Source organism: Ptychodera flava, chromosome 11 (assembly GCF_041260155.1).
Source record: "Ptychodera flava strain L36383 chromosome 11, AS_Pfla_20210202, whole genome shotgun sequence".
Classification (NCBI taxonomy): Eukaryota; Metazoa; Hemichordata; class Enteropneusta; family Ptychoderidae; genus Ptychodera; species Ptychodera flava.
The window spans coordinates 15602-32803 of NC_091938.1; the positions used below are offsets into that span (position 1 = coordinate 15602).

The 17202-nt window shown below is 38.0% G+C and overlaps 1 protein-coding gene across 3 annotated transcripts in view; it reads right to left on the reverse strand.

Annotated features, from left to right (window-relative positions):
* LOC139143195 (probable methyltransferase TARBP1) overlaps positions 1-17202 on the reverse strand; it is a 119572-nt gene that overhangs the window by 4923 nt on the left and 97447 nt on the right. For all 3 annotated transcript variants that reach the window (XM_070713326.1, XM_070713327.1, XR_011554553.1), the window contains one exon: positions 7487-7623. In XM_070713326.1, the coding sequence (XP_070569427.1) occupies positions 7487-7623 (137 nt within the window). Of the gene's footprint in view, positions 1-7486; positions 7624-17202 lie in introns of those variants that run through there.

Here is a 17202-nt window from a genome sequence, read left to right on the forward strand (position 1 = left end):
ATTCTCCCCATCATGGAAAGGAACCAGTGAGTGTACAAAAGAGCATGATCAATCTGGAACCAGGCTATGTTTATCAGCTAGTCCCAATATTAACAAGGACCATTTAGCACCTCCATAAAGTTCTCCTCCCAGCAACTGAGGGAAACCATGCTTGATAGTCCAACAGCACAGGATAACTTGGTATTATACTAATTTATGTGAAGACATAAACAGCAAGGCAGACCTGTCATTTTCTGTTGGTATTTTTTCTCATGTTTGATCATATGCATAACATTTGCCTTATCAAATTGGTTTGCATATAGTTAAATTTGAATCAAAATAGGAATTTAACCAAGAAATTTCAAAGCCATAGTGCCAGTAATATATAATCAAATACTATAAAAGATTATTTTATGAAAATGTTAAAGTCAGGGAAGAAGCACTTTCTAAGTTTTGAATTTTTTTTCACCTTTTAGGATACTTTTGCTCATTTGCATATTACTCTTGAATGTTATCTGAACAAACGTAAATCTGCATTAAAATAGCTACATTCAAGCAGTATTTTAAAGTCCTACAGCAAGCACTTTACTAAGTTTAAAAATTTTAACATTTATATTTCTCATTTGCAAATAAGTTATGTGATCATTTTGAACAAACACTAGACCTGCAACAAAGTACGACAGTTCTCTTGCAAAATTCAAAGTTTTTTTAAATCTCTACAGTTATTATTTTCATAACACACACTTTGAGCCATTACATTAACATATAAGAATATGACATTAAACTGGTCCTATAATCACTTTCATACAAGGTAATACATTACCAGGTCCATGGGATATTTGAGATTTACAAATTTAAGTAGGACCATCCTGAACCACTGATAGTTAGTGGTGGTACCAGGTGTCCGGAATGGGTAAGCGTACCCTGCAAGCATGCTACACCCATCAGGATTGGTCCCAAAATTGTCTAAATATTGTATGAAGTGATACAATATATGACTCACTGTATTAAGTCAAAGCCGTGAATGAGTGACCGAGGTGTCATATTTGGCCACAATGTCATCATATCGACCGTAGAACTTTTTGAAAGTCCTCTCGAGTCTTTTGGATGTATATCCCTGTCTCACTAGTTTTGATAACAATGAGCTGTGTCTCATTTGACAATCAGCGTAGGAATCACAAGCCCTACAACATCTGGGAAGTTGAGACACATACACACTATAAGCAGGTGCAGATGGAATATTACTTGATAAGTGGGGATAATTTATGATTTCAAAATCGAAATCATCCCTTTTGTCATACAGCTTGGTGTGTAGCCCATTAGTACCCACTTGTAGGAACAGATCAAGATATGAAGCTGAGTTCTTACTCTCAGTTGTTTCTTCGATTTCCAACTCATCAGGGTAGATATGATGTAAGTAATTTGATAAGTCTGTATTGTCTAGACTAATGAGATCATCAATATATCTGTGTGTGTTGTTAAAATGCTTTGCAAGATTTTTAGATCATGCTTTGTAGAGAGATTGTAGGAACTCTGCTTCATATGAATAGAGAAATAAGTCAGCAAGAAGTGGTGCACAATTTGTACCCATTGGTATGCCGATAGACTGTTGAAAGGTCATACCACCAAACTTAACAAATATGTTGTCGATTAAGAAATTACTGTGGTTTTACGACTTATCCGGACACCAAACTTCCTAATTACCCAGCAACTTCGCCGATGATATTGAGACTTTGATCAGTAATTACCAAAGCACTTCGGTAATTCACCTCAAACTTGATACTTGATCTGGCTGCAGTAACTCCATGGGTGGCAAAGTGTAAACACAGACGCCGACATCTCAGTGCATACAGTGAGAGCATAAACTAATTTGAGACATGAGTTTGCACTCAAAGTTTTCAACAGTGTACCCATACAGAAAATCGCTGAACAAAGTGATGAAAATGGCACAGGACAAATACAACTTGCAACTGCACTAAAAAACATTTCTGTAACTTCAATGGACATCATGTCTGATCAAACAGCCTTCTTAAATACTTTTTCCGCTCAATTCATGCTGATTTAGGCACAATTATTGAACACCACTCAAACTTTCAATCACTTTCCTAAATCGACTTACACCTGAAGAGATTGTAAAGGAAGCTAGAATACAGAAAAGGTTTTCAATCTCTCTATCTCCATGAACGGGCATTCCTCGATCACATTTATGCCGATAGACAACCATTGCCAAAAGGCAGCAAAACTCAGCAACGATTCTGAGCTAAACTAACACAGTATTTCATATCCCTGCATCAAATGAAATTGAAAACACCATCCCATCAGTGACATTTGGTAAAATTTTCACATGAATCATATCTTGAAATAAAAAAAGTTAAACAAAGATGTCTTGTACTTTGCCGATCAACAGCACAGTGTGAACTGTGAAGTGGCATCTGCATTGCCTGCAACTCAGTGTACTCAGTATCAAATGGTCTGCATCTTATGAAAACAACAACTGGCAGTGAAAGTTGTAACAGTCACCGGTAAAAACTCTTCACAGATGAAAGGATAATTGCTTCAAATGAATGAAACTGCAGGTTTTAGAGGAGATAAACCAATGGCGAATGCGTGGAGTGGGACTATTCTATTTAGGTGACGGAGACGGAGGGTCATAGGATTATAAATAAACTGGATAATGTAGGATTTTCCTCACAATACTGTAACAGGAATTCCAATGTCAGCTTGTTCAACATTACTAATAGTTTTTCTGCTCTGAAAAGTAATTTAACAAACTCTAACGACCCATTATACTCTCCTTACCTCTCCGTAGTTGAGTTTTACATGTAGCACAGATGAACAGCACACATGTACATATGTTGGTTTTACTGAGGAATGCTGTTCAGTGGAATGCCAACCCCTGGTCACAAATTAGTTTATGGCACTAGTATGATACTTATCAGTGACTTTGTATACACATTGTGTACCCCATGGAGCAATCATGCAGCCAGATCAAGTATCAAGTTTGAGGTGAATTACCGAAGTGCTTTGGTAATTACCAATCAAAGTCTCAATATCATCAGCGAAGTTGCTGGGTAATTGGCGAGTTTGGTGTCTGGATAAGTCGTAAAACCACAGTAAGCATGTTGATAATTTCTTCATCTCTGTATTTGTGCTGGGCATCCATGTTGTTACTAAAGTAACCTGACCTATGTTTGATGGTACTGCCATTTTTATGCAGGAAAGCTTGTTTAACAAGAGATGACTTGTTTCAAGTTTATCGCGGGGAATTGTGATGTATAATGTGGAAAAGTCAAATGTTCAGATTGACCTGTACTTGTTTTTCTTGACTCTTAAATCAAGCAACAATTCCTTTGAATATTTTAGTATCCACATTTGATTCAACACACTCGTTTCATACACTTTGTCACAATATTAAAAAGACCATTTTTGATGGTTGTTAAAATTATAGTCAATAATTGTGACAGATGTTTAGTGGTGCATTTGCTTGATCCTGCAATAAAGCGTTGTTTGTAAGGGTTCTTGTGCAGTTTAGGTATCCAATACAACATAGGCGGTGTTTTGTCCTTCTCTTTCAAAGGAATGCCAAATTCATGAGCACAGATGAATGGTTTGAAAAAATGTCTTCATCCTTGTACCAACTTTGAATAAAATCGGTTGAAACGTGTCTGAGTTATGGCTCTGTACATGAAAAAATCGTAATAAAATGGCCGCCTGGCGGCCATATTGGATCGTATCAGAAAACAAATCGATATGCATCTGTATGACATATGAAGTAATCCTTGAACCAAGTTTGAATGAAATCTCTCCAGGCATCTCTGAGACATCTACGTGAATGGACGGACAGACGGGCGGACGCACGCACGCACACACGGACATGACCAAACCTATAAGTCCCACGGGCACTAAAAATGACTTAAACATCACTGCAGACCCTCCGGCAGGTCAACCTTGTTTTTTAAAATTACAACTTCTTTGTGAGCAAAATACACTGCAAAGCGTCAATGTCAAAAAACTCTTCGTTATAATTCAACCATGTTTCTTGCATACATGCTATATCAAACTTTTTGAGAAAACTTGAAAATTCATCAGCATGAACATCTTTACCACTAATGCCATGTACAATCCATGAACAGATGGAAATATTACTTTGGTTACTAACTTTACACATTTATACCAAAGGGCAATGATTTGAGCAAGCATTGGCAACAAAAAAAACAAAACTACATTATGACTTGTAAAATGTATATGTTTGTGTGATCTGGACATTTAAATTTACATCGTTTTCCTTTTTTTTTAAGTTTGAGCTTTCTTTCCAATTTTATTTTTAGAAATTTGAAAAAATAGTTCTATTTTCAAACACTCTGGTTTGATAACCGTGGGACTGCAAATTATTTGTAGCTCCGTAAACATGTCAGTACCGTATTCCTCCGATTCTAAGACCTGGGGTCAGCAACATGAAATGGTTGTAATTATCACGGGGGTCTTATAATCGAGCCATCTCGCGTTTTGAACTAACACTGCTAATTTATGCTAATTTATTCACATCAATTCAGCATTACTTGAGACTTTCACACATTTTTTGGCAGAACGTACTAAAACTTACGTACATGAGCAACATCTGACAAATTATTTTCGAGAATACACAAAGTCGAAAATACATGTAAATGGCAACTGTTCCTTCAATGATAAAACACAGCGATCTAGCGATGACTTCCCAACCTAACTGAGGAGTTGTTTTTTAATCGCTGTTAAAATTTCAACCGCTCAAACAATCCGTGTCTGATCAAATGATTTGTGAGGTGAAATAAAACTTTGAAACAATTCTTGAAAGACGTAGACAATTCAAAATACAAGTCGATCATGTATTCACCGGATAGGCATCATGCAGTTAACTCATGGCATATACAATACATGCATTTGCTGCACGTAAAAATAACCAACCTTTCTTTCAATCTAACGTCTGTGTCGAGAAAAATAATACGGTAAGAATTCATGATCCAAGGTGAAAAACTGTTACCTACAAACAGTAAACCCGTGCATTGTAACACATACATCGTGGATCAGTTTGCAGCATGCAGCAAAACAATATGGCGGTCACTGTGGACTATTCTATTATATTGAGCAGGAGCCGCAGAAGGTTAACAACGGAATGATACAGAAAGAAAAGTATAAGGACAAAATTTAGTTTTGCCTGCCGTTCCAGTAAAACAAATTTGAATGTTACATCATTTTAGCATCTTTAATGATTTTTCTAGGTCTTAAAGGAAATTTTAACCACTAAATAATTTACAACACTATGCTCATGCGTACACACCCTGCCTAACAAATAGTATCTCCATTACAGCTCTTCAATAGGCTCAAACAAAGGCCAAACGACCTTGAAAGTGTCAATGAGCAATCTGCAACACCAGCAATCGTTTGTAAATATGCATGTTAAGGCTCTTCTAAATCGTTAGATGGCCATGCCAGTCAGCAACAACTTCGTATTTATAGTGATCGTTGAAGTCACGTTATACTATCATCAATTTTTGAGTTGTGATTTGTTGGCTTTTTGAACTAAGGTAGGGAGGGGTCTTATACACGGATGTATAGCATTTTTGAAAATCTTCTAAAAGTGGGGGAGGGTCTTATACTCGAGCGGGGTCTTAGAATCGGAGGAATACGGTATTACCATAAATATTTGGCACAAAATTTGGCTCTGAAACATGGCCAGAATATGAACCGCTGTTGCCAGATTGTGTGCCCTGTTATCCAAAATCTGCACCATAATGTGGTTGACTTTGACCAAAACCAACATCTTGCCTATATCGATAATTTTGGTTACTTTCTGTGTTGGTTGGCATATGATTTCTCTCGTAAGTTGCTCTATGGTGGGACCTGTACGCCTGGTTTCTGGGACTATTGTACGCTATGATTATTTCTCATACTCTGGTATGGATATGTGTTATAGCAGGTAAGTTGTGAACGTATGGGACAATAAATTGATCTTTTTATATCAGCGACTAATAATATAGTGCCAGCAAAAGTAAGATGAACATTATCAGGCTCAAATAAGAAATGCCTTCTAGACAATTTCCTATGCCAGACAAATATACACGAATTCATACTGTAACACTTTGCACAAAGCTTTTCATTTAACTCACTGATCTTAGGATTGACAATGACACCATCAAGCATAGGTTGCAGGCTCAATTTTAGAATCTGGGAATTTCCTGCTTCGACGATCAATAAGGGTGTGAAATCTGTCAGCACAGCAATTCACATCAGTGTTAAGAATATCATTGGTACCTACATGTACAACTACAGACTGAATCTTATCTGTATTGACCATCTTACCTAAAGGGGATACGGTATCAAGAATTGTAGGAGCAAACAATTTCTTTATATGCATCTTTGAGTACATTGTGGTAGGATAAACTCTCTTATGCATGGAATCACCTATAAATGTTACCCTTGACTCCTGAACTTTCTGTCAAATGTGACAGGAGTGTTTAAATCAGTCGCAAGTTGCTGTGGTTTCTCGGTATCGTATTTACACTCGCTGACAACTGATGCGATGGAGAGATCTTCGGTCTGTCCATTAGACTGCTCGTGTACGTTTACAGAGAACTTTTCTTTTTGGCTACGATTTCCTGACACACTGGCATACTTATTGCATGTACAAACTTGTAAATGAAATAACATGACATAATTTAGCATGAAAAAACTTATGCATTTATGCATCTTTGTTCTCATTATGTATTAGTTTATTCCCTTATGGCCCTCTAATATCGTTTGCTGAATTTAGCAGTTATTGTTACAGTATTGATCAAGGACTGATTCTGACTAGCACAGTGCTACTTTTCTGTTTCTTTCTACCCTGTTACTTCTGTATATGTCTCTACGCCAATGTCCTGTACATTTATTTGAAAAAATAAGGTAATAATAAACTTATCTATCAAAAAATGTCCATAGGTTACATATATCAGGCAGCTTTCAAAATTATACTTGTTGTGTCATTGCAAGTATTAGAAACAGCTACACAATATTTGCACTTCTTACAACACAAAAGCGACCTAGCAGCCGATAGAGATCCACTGTATTATGTAGGGACAAACTATTTGTGACCCGTGATGATAAAGAAGGTGAAAATATTTGATAGCTAACTTAAAGACAGCATGACTAAACATGGCATAAGTGGCTGCAAAAATACACAATTGAAAATTTTGTTATAATCTTAACTTTTAACATTAGGATTATCTCTTGGAACATATTTACCAAATATCAAAGCTATCAGACGAGTGATTTTTGAGAAACAAACTTTTGACCAAAATTTGCAAAATGTAAAATTTTTACAAGCAGTGTCTATAGGAAAGCATGTCTCACATTGATATGTCTATGGTAAAGCATGTCTCACATTGATATGTCTATGGTAAAGCATGTCTCACATTGATATGTCTATGGTAAAGCATCCTGTACTTACCATGTCTGCATTTATTGTCATCTTTCATAACCTGAAGTTACTTACCCTAATAACAGCAAAGTCTTTTCTAGGAATCTATACTGTGTTATATTTGTACTATTTGCAGTCTGCTCAACTCCAACCAAAGTGTAGCCCTGTTTCCTCATTTCCAGAAGATATGGCCTAAGATCTGATGGTTTTACCTGTAATTATATTCAAATGAAAGAAATCTGAGAGAAGACGTCAAAACATTTCCCAACTCTGATGAAAGGTTTAATTTCTGAAAAAGTTGATTAAAAACTGGTAAACAATTGCTTGCCACATTGCTGTAACACATTAAACAGTACAAGTCATCCTATGATATTCAATAAGATCTCCATAAAAGAAGAGAACAGATTTATCTTATTGTGTGTAGGTCTTGAAGTACAGGGCCTGCATGTATGCAACCACATGCATCAGTCAGACTGTATACACCCTACAATCAATTTTTTATTTCATGCCTCTGAACACTATAAAAGTATGTCTATCATTTCAAAGTGACTTTTGAAAATTGAGCTGACATAACATTGTTTCCCTAAAGGGGGACCAATATGGAAAACCCCTCAAAAAAAATTTAAATTTTTAGAAATAGTACTCTCCTTTAATAAACAACTGGATAACAGTATTCTCTGGAGCAAAATGTAACTGTATAGAGAATTTTCCCTCTCACTGAGGAGCCATATTCCAAGATATTGCATCAAAGGCCCTTTATCTTACTCAAGTTAGCAGCAAATAGTATGTAGACCACCAAACGCATGGCTAACCTTACAAGCTTGTGCATAAGGTCTGATATAAACAGACAAAATCAAAATCATCTAGCACGGGGGGAGCTAGCTGGGTGTATGTTTCACAGAAGGCAAGTATCATTCACAGAATTAAAATCCTTTTGGGGGGTTTTCCATTTCAATTACATAAACTATAATTTCTGTCAAACAACTGTAAACCGTTATCAGAGTCCAAAATTGCAGAACTTTATGACAAAATAAATGACGCAAAACTGCAAAAGAATTCACATAGTTTCCAAGAAACTGCCTAGCATTTCATGAAAACATTAAGGACCTACTGTTTGTGTGATAAACCAAATTGAGCCACACAGACCGGTCCTAAGAAAAAGATAATTTGATGCTAAAATGACATATTTAGCATATCTGTATTATTTTCATTTTAACTGCCAGCCGTAAAATGACTATGAAGGTTGAGGAAAATGCAACATAACCATGTTTTTATGCAGCAATAAACTTAGGTTTGTTTACTATTTGACAACCTTGTCTAACTACTGTAGCTCAGGCTGACAAAAAAAGTCTTACAGTGGATTTCAACTAGGCACCGCAACTCAGCGTATGAGACGTACACATTTCACGTACGACACAAACGATAAGCTTGGGTATCACGACACATTTCAAAGCCACCGACTCCTTGATTAATTGCTGTAGACCAGCATGGACAGTTGCTCTGTCTAGACTTAGAGATACACTTGATCTACAATGTAACTGGTTTTACAGTTTCAGCTTAGAGTTTTCTCAATAGAAACTAAATAAGGCCTCACATTTTGCTGCAATGCACCTCAAAATTACAGAAATTGCACAAAACACACACACCGTAGCATACTTCAAAACGTTTATTTTTTGAACATGAATAAAGTGACCATAATTTAACTGGCTACGTTTGCTTCTGCTCTCAACTCTGTGGAATGAAATGTTAATACGCAACTTTACAGTAACCTTGAAAGGAATGAAACACACTGGGCCTGAATGCGTCTTCTTCGAACTGTTGGTCAACAGTTTTTCGCTAGCAAAATGGCGGTCTCCGGGTCGTCATGTCGGTTAAAGCTAGGAAAAGGGTGATATTTCAGTGAATTTTAAGCGGATTTCTGGTCGTGGTGAGTCCCTAATAACCAAGTTGTCGATGAGTGTTGGCAATTCGTAATTTGGAGGGAAACTTTTCGAAATATCGCCAAACAAAGTTGCGACAAGGGTGCTGTCGGCGTAACGTGGATGTATTCTACGCAGTTTCCCATAGCTGTGGTGGCGGGGTTAAAATCGTAAAAGTCAAAACCAGCCCGTAAAAGGCAGGAATCCCGTCTAAAAACACTACAGCTATGGACCCACAGCTAACTCCATATGTAACTCGTTCGAAAGTAAAGTTAAGCCATTTCTTATCAACAGCAATCCAGATAAATATCTCATCAATGGTCGTGTCAGACAACATGGACAAGTGATTGTAAATGCAGACATAGGCCATTTTTCGTGCGTCTTATAATGGTAAAATTCCAGAAAACATCGAGACTATACGCAAAGTTTGGCCAGAGATAATCCAGGCAGCCGCAAGCAGACCGGAGAAAAAAACGACCGAAGCACACTAACAGTGTACAGAAATTACTTGAATCGCAAGGAATACTTTTTCAAGCAAGCAGACGTCAAAATCACCCGGTACACCAACATGTGCTGGCACAGATGTCATTACCGCTGCGAATGTAAACAAGGGTTGGTACAGAACGACGCAACTCCATTCAGTAGAGAGCGTGGTGAACGGTACTCCGAACTTTGCAATGTTTCACAACAGACCCGGCCGAACTATCAACCTAGCATGTACTATGAACAGAATGTATTGCCTTATCACCAGTCTATGTTCGCACAAATGCATGGATTCCCTATGCGTACATGGCGAATTATGGGCGATACTATAGTATGGCTCTGAATCAACCTTTACACTCTTATCCATTTTTCATCCGGCATGCAATGACATTCACACTCGCCTCCTTTGCCGACTGAACAACCATCGCGCCCGCCATACCATTTCAATAGTAATGGCGAGTAATTGTCCCATATGTTCATTCCGTAAGGCAATGCAATATTTTGCTGTTCTTGTTTTTCTTTTAACTTTTGAGTGACTACAACAAATCAGAAATTTGAGAAAGAAAAATTTGCTTCGAAATATATTTCAACTGCTTTCTCGTTTTGCGACCTTACATCAGAGTTACCTTGTTCAATTATCCGTTGATTTCGTATTCTAAACTTATTCTTGTGAAGTAGTGCACAGTAGATTTTCTCATGCGAAATACAGACAAAGTCGTCATCTGTAAGCGGCTTTGGTTTTTTCGTCAACTAAAGATATCTGTTGACTTTATTTCACCGATTCCAAAGCGGGAGTCGAAGTACATGTTACTCCATTTACTCATGGTCACCACTATATTCACTTTACTCGTGTTCATAAAATAAATATTAAAAAGTATGATAAGAGGTATGTATGTTGTTTATTCGTTTAGCAATGTGAGGTGTTTGTGCAGCAAAATATGTGGTATTTCGACTTGTCTTAGCAGCAACATATGCGATATTTCAATTCATTTTAGCTTGCAGCCGAAACCGTAAAAACAGTGACATTGTAGGTCAGATGTATCTCTCAGTCCAGACAGAGCGGCTGTCCCATGCTGGTTTACCGTAATTAATCAAGGAGTCGGTGGCTTTGAAATGTGTCGTGATACCCAAGCTTACCGTTTGTGTTGTACGTGAAATGCGTCCGTCTCATACGCTGAGTTGCGGTGCCTAGTTGAAATCCACTGTAAAAGAGAGATTTGAATTGACTGATGGCAAAGGTTCACTATGGTGATTCTAACAAAATGTTAGATACCAAAGAAATTTAAGACCCCACTAAGTTGCTAAAGGGTCTGTAGCTGTCTGCAAAGCCAGATAATCAATCAGATCTGAAGTTATCACTACTTAGTTTAAGAGATTGAGTATGTTGCCAATAGCCCATCTGTATCCTTTAGTTGTACTAACTGCCAAGTTCTTCTGGTGAAATATAAACAGAAAGAAATCAGCTGATTGACCTAGTTTATACCAACTACTTAAGGTGAGTGTAAGTATTGTTGGAAAGTGTAAGCATTGTTGGAAAGTGTAAGCATTGTTGGAAAGTGTAAGCATTGTTGGAAAGTGTAAGCATTGTTGGAAAGTGTAAGCATTGTTGGAAAGTGTATGCATTGTCGGAAAGTGTAAGTATTGTCGGAAAGTGTAAGTATTGTCGGAAAGTGTAAGCATTGTTGGAAAGTGTAAGCATTGTTGGAAAGTGTAAGCATTGTTGGAAAGTGTAAGCATTGTTGGAAAGTGTACGCATTGTTGGAAAGTGTAAGTATTGTTGGAAAGTGTAAGCATTGTTGGAAAGTGTAAGCATTGTTGGAAAGTGTAAGTATTAATGGAAAGTGTACGCATTGTTGGAAAGTGTACGCATTGTTGGAAAGTGTACGCATTGTTGGAAATACAGATAGTTTTCAATCGGATTCGAACCCACAACATACGGCATCAGTCGCCTAGCTGAGAGGCCTGAGACAGAACCAGTCGGCTAAATCTCCACTCCCAAAAAAGAGTGGTTCAATAGCCGGCTAAGTTGTTACATTTTTCTGACTGAGACCTTTCAACACGTTGTAGAGTTCGTGAAGCACTCACGCACGCATGCTCACTATCATACATCGCACATACACACTTTATCGAAGCGAAGAAACGAATTTCATCGCTTTAACTGGGCGAACGATAACCTCGGGGACAATTCTGTCCACCAGCAGTGTTACCGACCCAGGATAGAAAATAGGGATCGTTTTCAATCGGATTCGAACCCACAACATACGGCATCAGTCGCCTAGCTGAGAGGCCTGAGACAGAACCAGTCGGCTAAATCTCCACTCCCAAAAAAGAGTGGTTCAATAGCCGGCTAAGTTGTTACATTTTTCTGACTGAGACCTTTCAACACGTTGTAGAGTTCGTGAAGCACTCACGCACGCATGCTCACTATCATACATCGCACATACACACTTTATCGAAGCGAAGAAACGAATTTCATCACTTTAACTGGGCGAACGATAACCTCGGGGACAATTCTGTCCACCAGCAGTGTTACCGACCCAGGATAGAAAATAGGGATAGTTTTCAATCGGATTCGAACCCACAACATACGGCATCAGTCGCCTAGCTGAGAGGCCTGAGACAGAACCAGTCGGCTAAATCTCCACTCCCAAAAAAAGAGTGGTTCAATAGCCGGCTAAGTTGTTACATTTTTCTGACTGAGACCTTTCAACACGTTGTAGAGTTCGTGAAGCACTCACGCACGCATGCTCACTATCATACATCGCACATGCACACTTTATCGAAGCGAAGAAACGAATTTCATTGCTTTAACTGGGCGAACGATAACCTCGGGGACAATTCTGTCCACCAGCAGTGTTACCGACCCAGGATAGAAAATACGGATAGTTTTCAATCGGATTCGAACCCACAACATAGTGTAAGCATTGTTGGAAAGTGTAAGCATTGTTGGAAAGTGTAAGCATTGTTGGAAAGTGTAAGCATTGTTGGAAAGTGTAAGTATTGTTGGAAAGTGTAAGTAAAAGTGTAAGCATTGTTGGAAAGTCTTCAGACAAAAGAGCTGTATCTCCTGTACAAGCATGGGTGCCTGAAAGCATGGCGAGGGAGAACCAATAACGATCTCTCCCTCCTCACTTTGTATTGCACTGGCATCAAAGACTTTGGTGCCGTTACAAAGCCTAATGAGTACAGCTTTACATTGATCTCAGAATATCTTTCGATTGCCTGATACTTCCCACTGTGAATGCATTTGAGGTAACATGTAAGCGAACATCTCCCCAACTCACACTGAATGTGTCGTAACTCTTCCCTTGAGAAGGGAAATGGACAGATACAAACACCAGTAGTTTGCAACTGAAAGAAGTCGCAAACAGGACTGGCGTGATGCACACTCCATAGGTAGAAACTTCTGCCTGGAGAAAGCATTGGCACAAGTATTTTGAACAGCTGTAATACGAAGAGCCATAAGTATAATGTTGCTTGACTGTCACCATTTCAGAATGTCCAAGACTAGATAACCCTGTGTTGGAGACTTGGTACCATCCTGTTTGTTGATATATTGTACTATGAAGGTATTGACAGAACCATCATGATCACTATGTTGTGAATAAGCACTGTAAGGTTTTTCAGAGTCAGAAAGAGTATTGTCACCAATAGCCAAATGCATAACATGAACTCTGGCCTAACAGGCTGAAATCGCAAATTTGAGGAGGGACTCACATGTGAATTTTGAAACATTCGCTATAGGGGAAGTCAACAGAGTTCCTTTTTCTGTATTGTCTCCTAACAGAAACCACTGCAGGTGAAATCACAGTGCTTGCATGACTCAACAAACATTCCCCTTATTCCCTGTAGATGGTCTCCACAGAGGAGGAGTAGATATAGGCGAGCGGCGAATCCACAAAAAGGGCCTTATTTTAGGAGTTGAATGTACCCACCTTACATACGGCCACATCATACGTCATTTGAAAGCTTATTATCTCTACTTTAAGAAAATTGACGATGTGGAGCTGCCAAGTAGGGCCATAACCTCCTAATTTGCATAATTAACAAGGGTACCCAATTTGCATAGATGCGATATAATATTCGAAATTTATTGTTAACTTCTCTAACGATACGTTTAAACTATCGAGTGATATATCAAATTAAAGGTCTTTCCATGTAGAATACAAAATGGATATTCAAAGAGATATTGAAATTGATTATACTGAAATATTTTCATGTTTATATGGAAAACAATATTTTCCCCTTTTGAATAACAATATTTTAAAAATTTTAACACATACAGCCAATTCACACAGCCACATCATACGTCATTTGAAAGCTTATTATCTCTACTTCACGAAAATTGACAATTTGGAGCTACCAAATTGGGCCATAACCCCCTAATTGCATAATAAACACGCATACCCAATTTGCATAAATGCGATATAGTATTATAAATTTATAGTTAACTTTTCTAAACATACGTTTAAACTATCGAGTGATATATCAAATGAAAGGTAGTTACATGTAGAATACAAAATGAATATTCAAAGAGATATTAAAATTGATTTCACTGAAATATTTTAATATTTATATGGAAAAAATATTTTCCCCTTTAGAATAACAATATTTCAAAAATGTTAACACATAGAGTCCTATCATACAGCTACATCATACGTCATTTGAAAGCTTATAATATCTACTTGAAGAAAATTGACAATGTGGAGCTATCAAGGAAGGCCGTACCCCTTTATGTCCATAAATTACACTGGTAAGCAATTTGCAGAAATGAGATATGAAATTAGAAAATTCATTGTTAACTATTCTAAACGCACTTTTACACTATCGAGTGATATATGGTCTGTGGTAATGGTATTAGCATGTAAAACATAAAATTGATATCAAAAGTGATATTTAAATTAATTTACGGAAATATTTTCATATTTCTGTCGAAATAAATATTTCCTCTTTTTAATAATGGTGTTTTAAAAAATTAACTTAAGTAAGCTTATCAATGCAACAAAAAGATCCACACGAACGACACTATTGTAGTTGTTGAAATGTAGCTCTGTAGCTGAAACAATGTGTCAGAGTAAGCTGCAGTCAAAGTAATGGCATGATTCATGATCCAAATCATTCATGTCATTTCCAGTAAATCTAGTAATTGTAGGAATTCATCATCCTCTTCTTCACCAGCATTGTCATGAGTAAAAGGGTTGCCACAGTTATCGCTGCCTTGGCAGGAACAAAGGTCTGTGCAGGGAAGATTAATTCGACAGCAGACACAATTGGTGACATGTAATAAGAGAAAGCAGCTCCGCAAATCGTTCATATCTTAGTTGTTTGAATTTTTGTATGGTACATGTGTATATTGTAAGTGTATATTATGTTATGTTTGGCCGTTTTATGTATAGTGTTGATTTGCCATGGCGAGACGCAGTCCTTATCTACGTGTTCTGCCCTATGGGGTAGCAAGACTACAGTGGATTTCAACTAGGCACCGCAACTCAGCGTATGAGACGGACGCATTTCACGTACAACACAAACGGTAAGCTTGGGTATCACGACACATTTCAAAGCCACCGACTCCTTGATTAATTACGGTAAACCAGCATGGGACAGCCGCTCTGTCTGGACTGAGAGATACATCTGACCTACAATGTCACTGTTTTTACGGTTTCGGCTGCAAGCTAAAATGAATTGAAATATCGCATATGTTGCTGCTAAGACAAGTCGAAATACCACATATTTTGCTGCACAAACACCTCACATTGCTAAACGAATAAACAACATACATACCTCTTATCATACTTTTTAATATTTATTTTATGAACACGAGTAAAGTGAATATAGTGGTGACCATGAGTAAATGGAGTAACATGTACTTCGACTCCCGCTTTGGAATCGGTGAAATAAAGTCAACAGATATCTTTAGTTGACGAAAAAACCAAAGCCGCTTACAGATGACGACTTTGTCTGTATTTCGCATGAGAAAATCTACTGTGCACTACTTCACAAGAATAAGTTTAGAATACGAAATCAACGGATAATTGAACAAGGTAACTCTGATGTAAGGTCGCAAAACGAGAAAGCAGTTGAAATATATTTCGAAGCAAATTTTTCTTTCTCAAATTTCTGATTTGTTGTAGTCACCTCAAAAGTTAAAAGAAAAACAAGAACAGCAAAATATTGCATTGCCTTACGGAATGAACATATGGGACAATTACTCGCCATTACTATTGAAATGGTATGGCGGGCGCGATGGTTGTTCAGTCGGCAAAGGAGGCGAGTGTGAATGTCATTGCATGCCGGATGAAAAAATGGATAAGAGTGTAAAGGTTGATTCAGAGCCATACTATAGTATCGCCCATAATTCGCCATGTACGCATAGGGAATCCATGCATTTGTGCGAACATAGACTGGTGATAAGGCAATACATTCTGTTCATAGTACATGCTAGGTTGATAGTTCGGCCGGGTCTGTTGTGAAACATTGCAAAGTTCGGAGTACCGTTCACCACGCTCTCTACTGAATGGAGTTGCGTCGTTCTGTACCAACCCTTGTTTACATTCGCAGCGGTAATGACATCTGTGCCAGCACATGTTGGTGTACCGGGTGATTTTGACGTCTGCTTGCTTGAAAAAGTATTCCTTGCGATTCAAGTAATTTCTGTACACTGTTAGTGTGCTTCGGTCGTTTTTTTCTCCGGTCTGCTTGCGGCTGCCTGGATTATCTCTGGCCAAACTTTGCGTATAGTCTCGATGTTTTCTGGAATTTTACCATTATAAGACGCACGAAAAATGGCCTATGTCTGCATTTACAATCACTTGTCCATGTTGTCTGACACGACCATTGATGAGATATTTATCTGGATTGCTGTTGATAAGAAATGGCTTAACTTTACTTTCGAACGAGTTACATATGGAGTTAGCTGTGGGTCCATAGCTGTAGTGTTTTTAGACGGGATTCCTGCCTTTTACGGGCTGGTTTTGACTTTTACGATTTTAACCCCGCCACCACAGCTATGGGAAACTGCGTAGAATACCATCCACGTTACGCCCGACAGCACCCTTGTCGCAACTTTGTTTGGCGATATTTCGAAAAGTTTCCCTCCAAATTACGAATTGCCAACACTCATCGACAACTTGGTTATTAGGGACTCACCACGACCAGAAATCCGCTTAAAATTCACTGAAATATCACCCTTTTCCTAGCTTTAACCGACATGACGACCCGGAGACCGCCATTTTGCTAGCGAAAAACTGTTGACCAACAGTTCGAAGAAGACGCATTCAGGCCCAGTGTGTTTCATTCCTTTCAAGGTTACTGTAAAGTTGCGTATTAACATTTCATTCCACAGAGTTGAGAGCAGAAGCAAACGTAGCCAGTTAAATTATGGTCACTTTA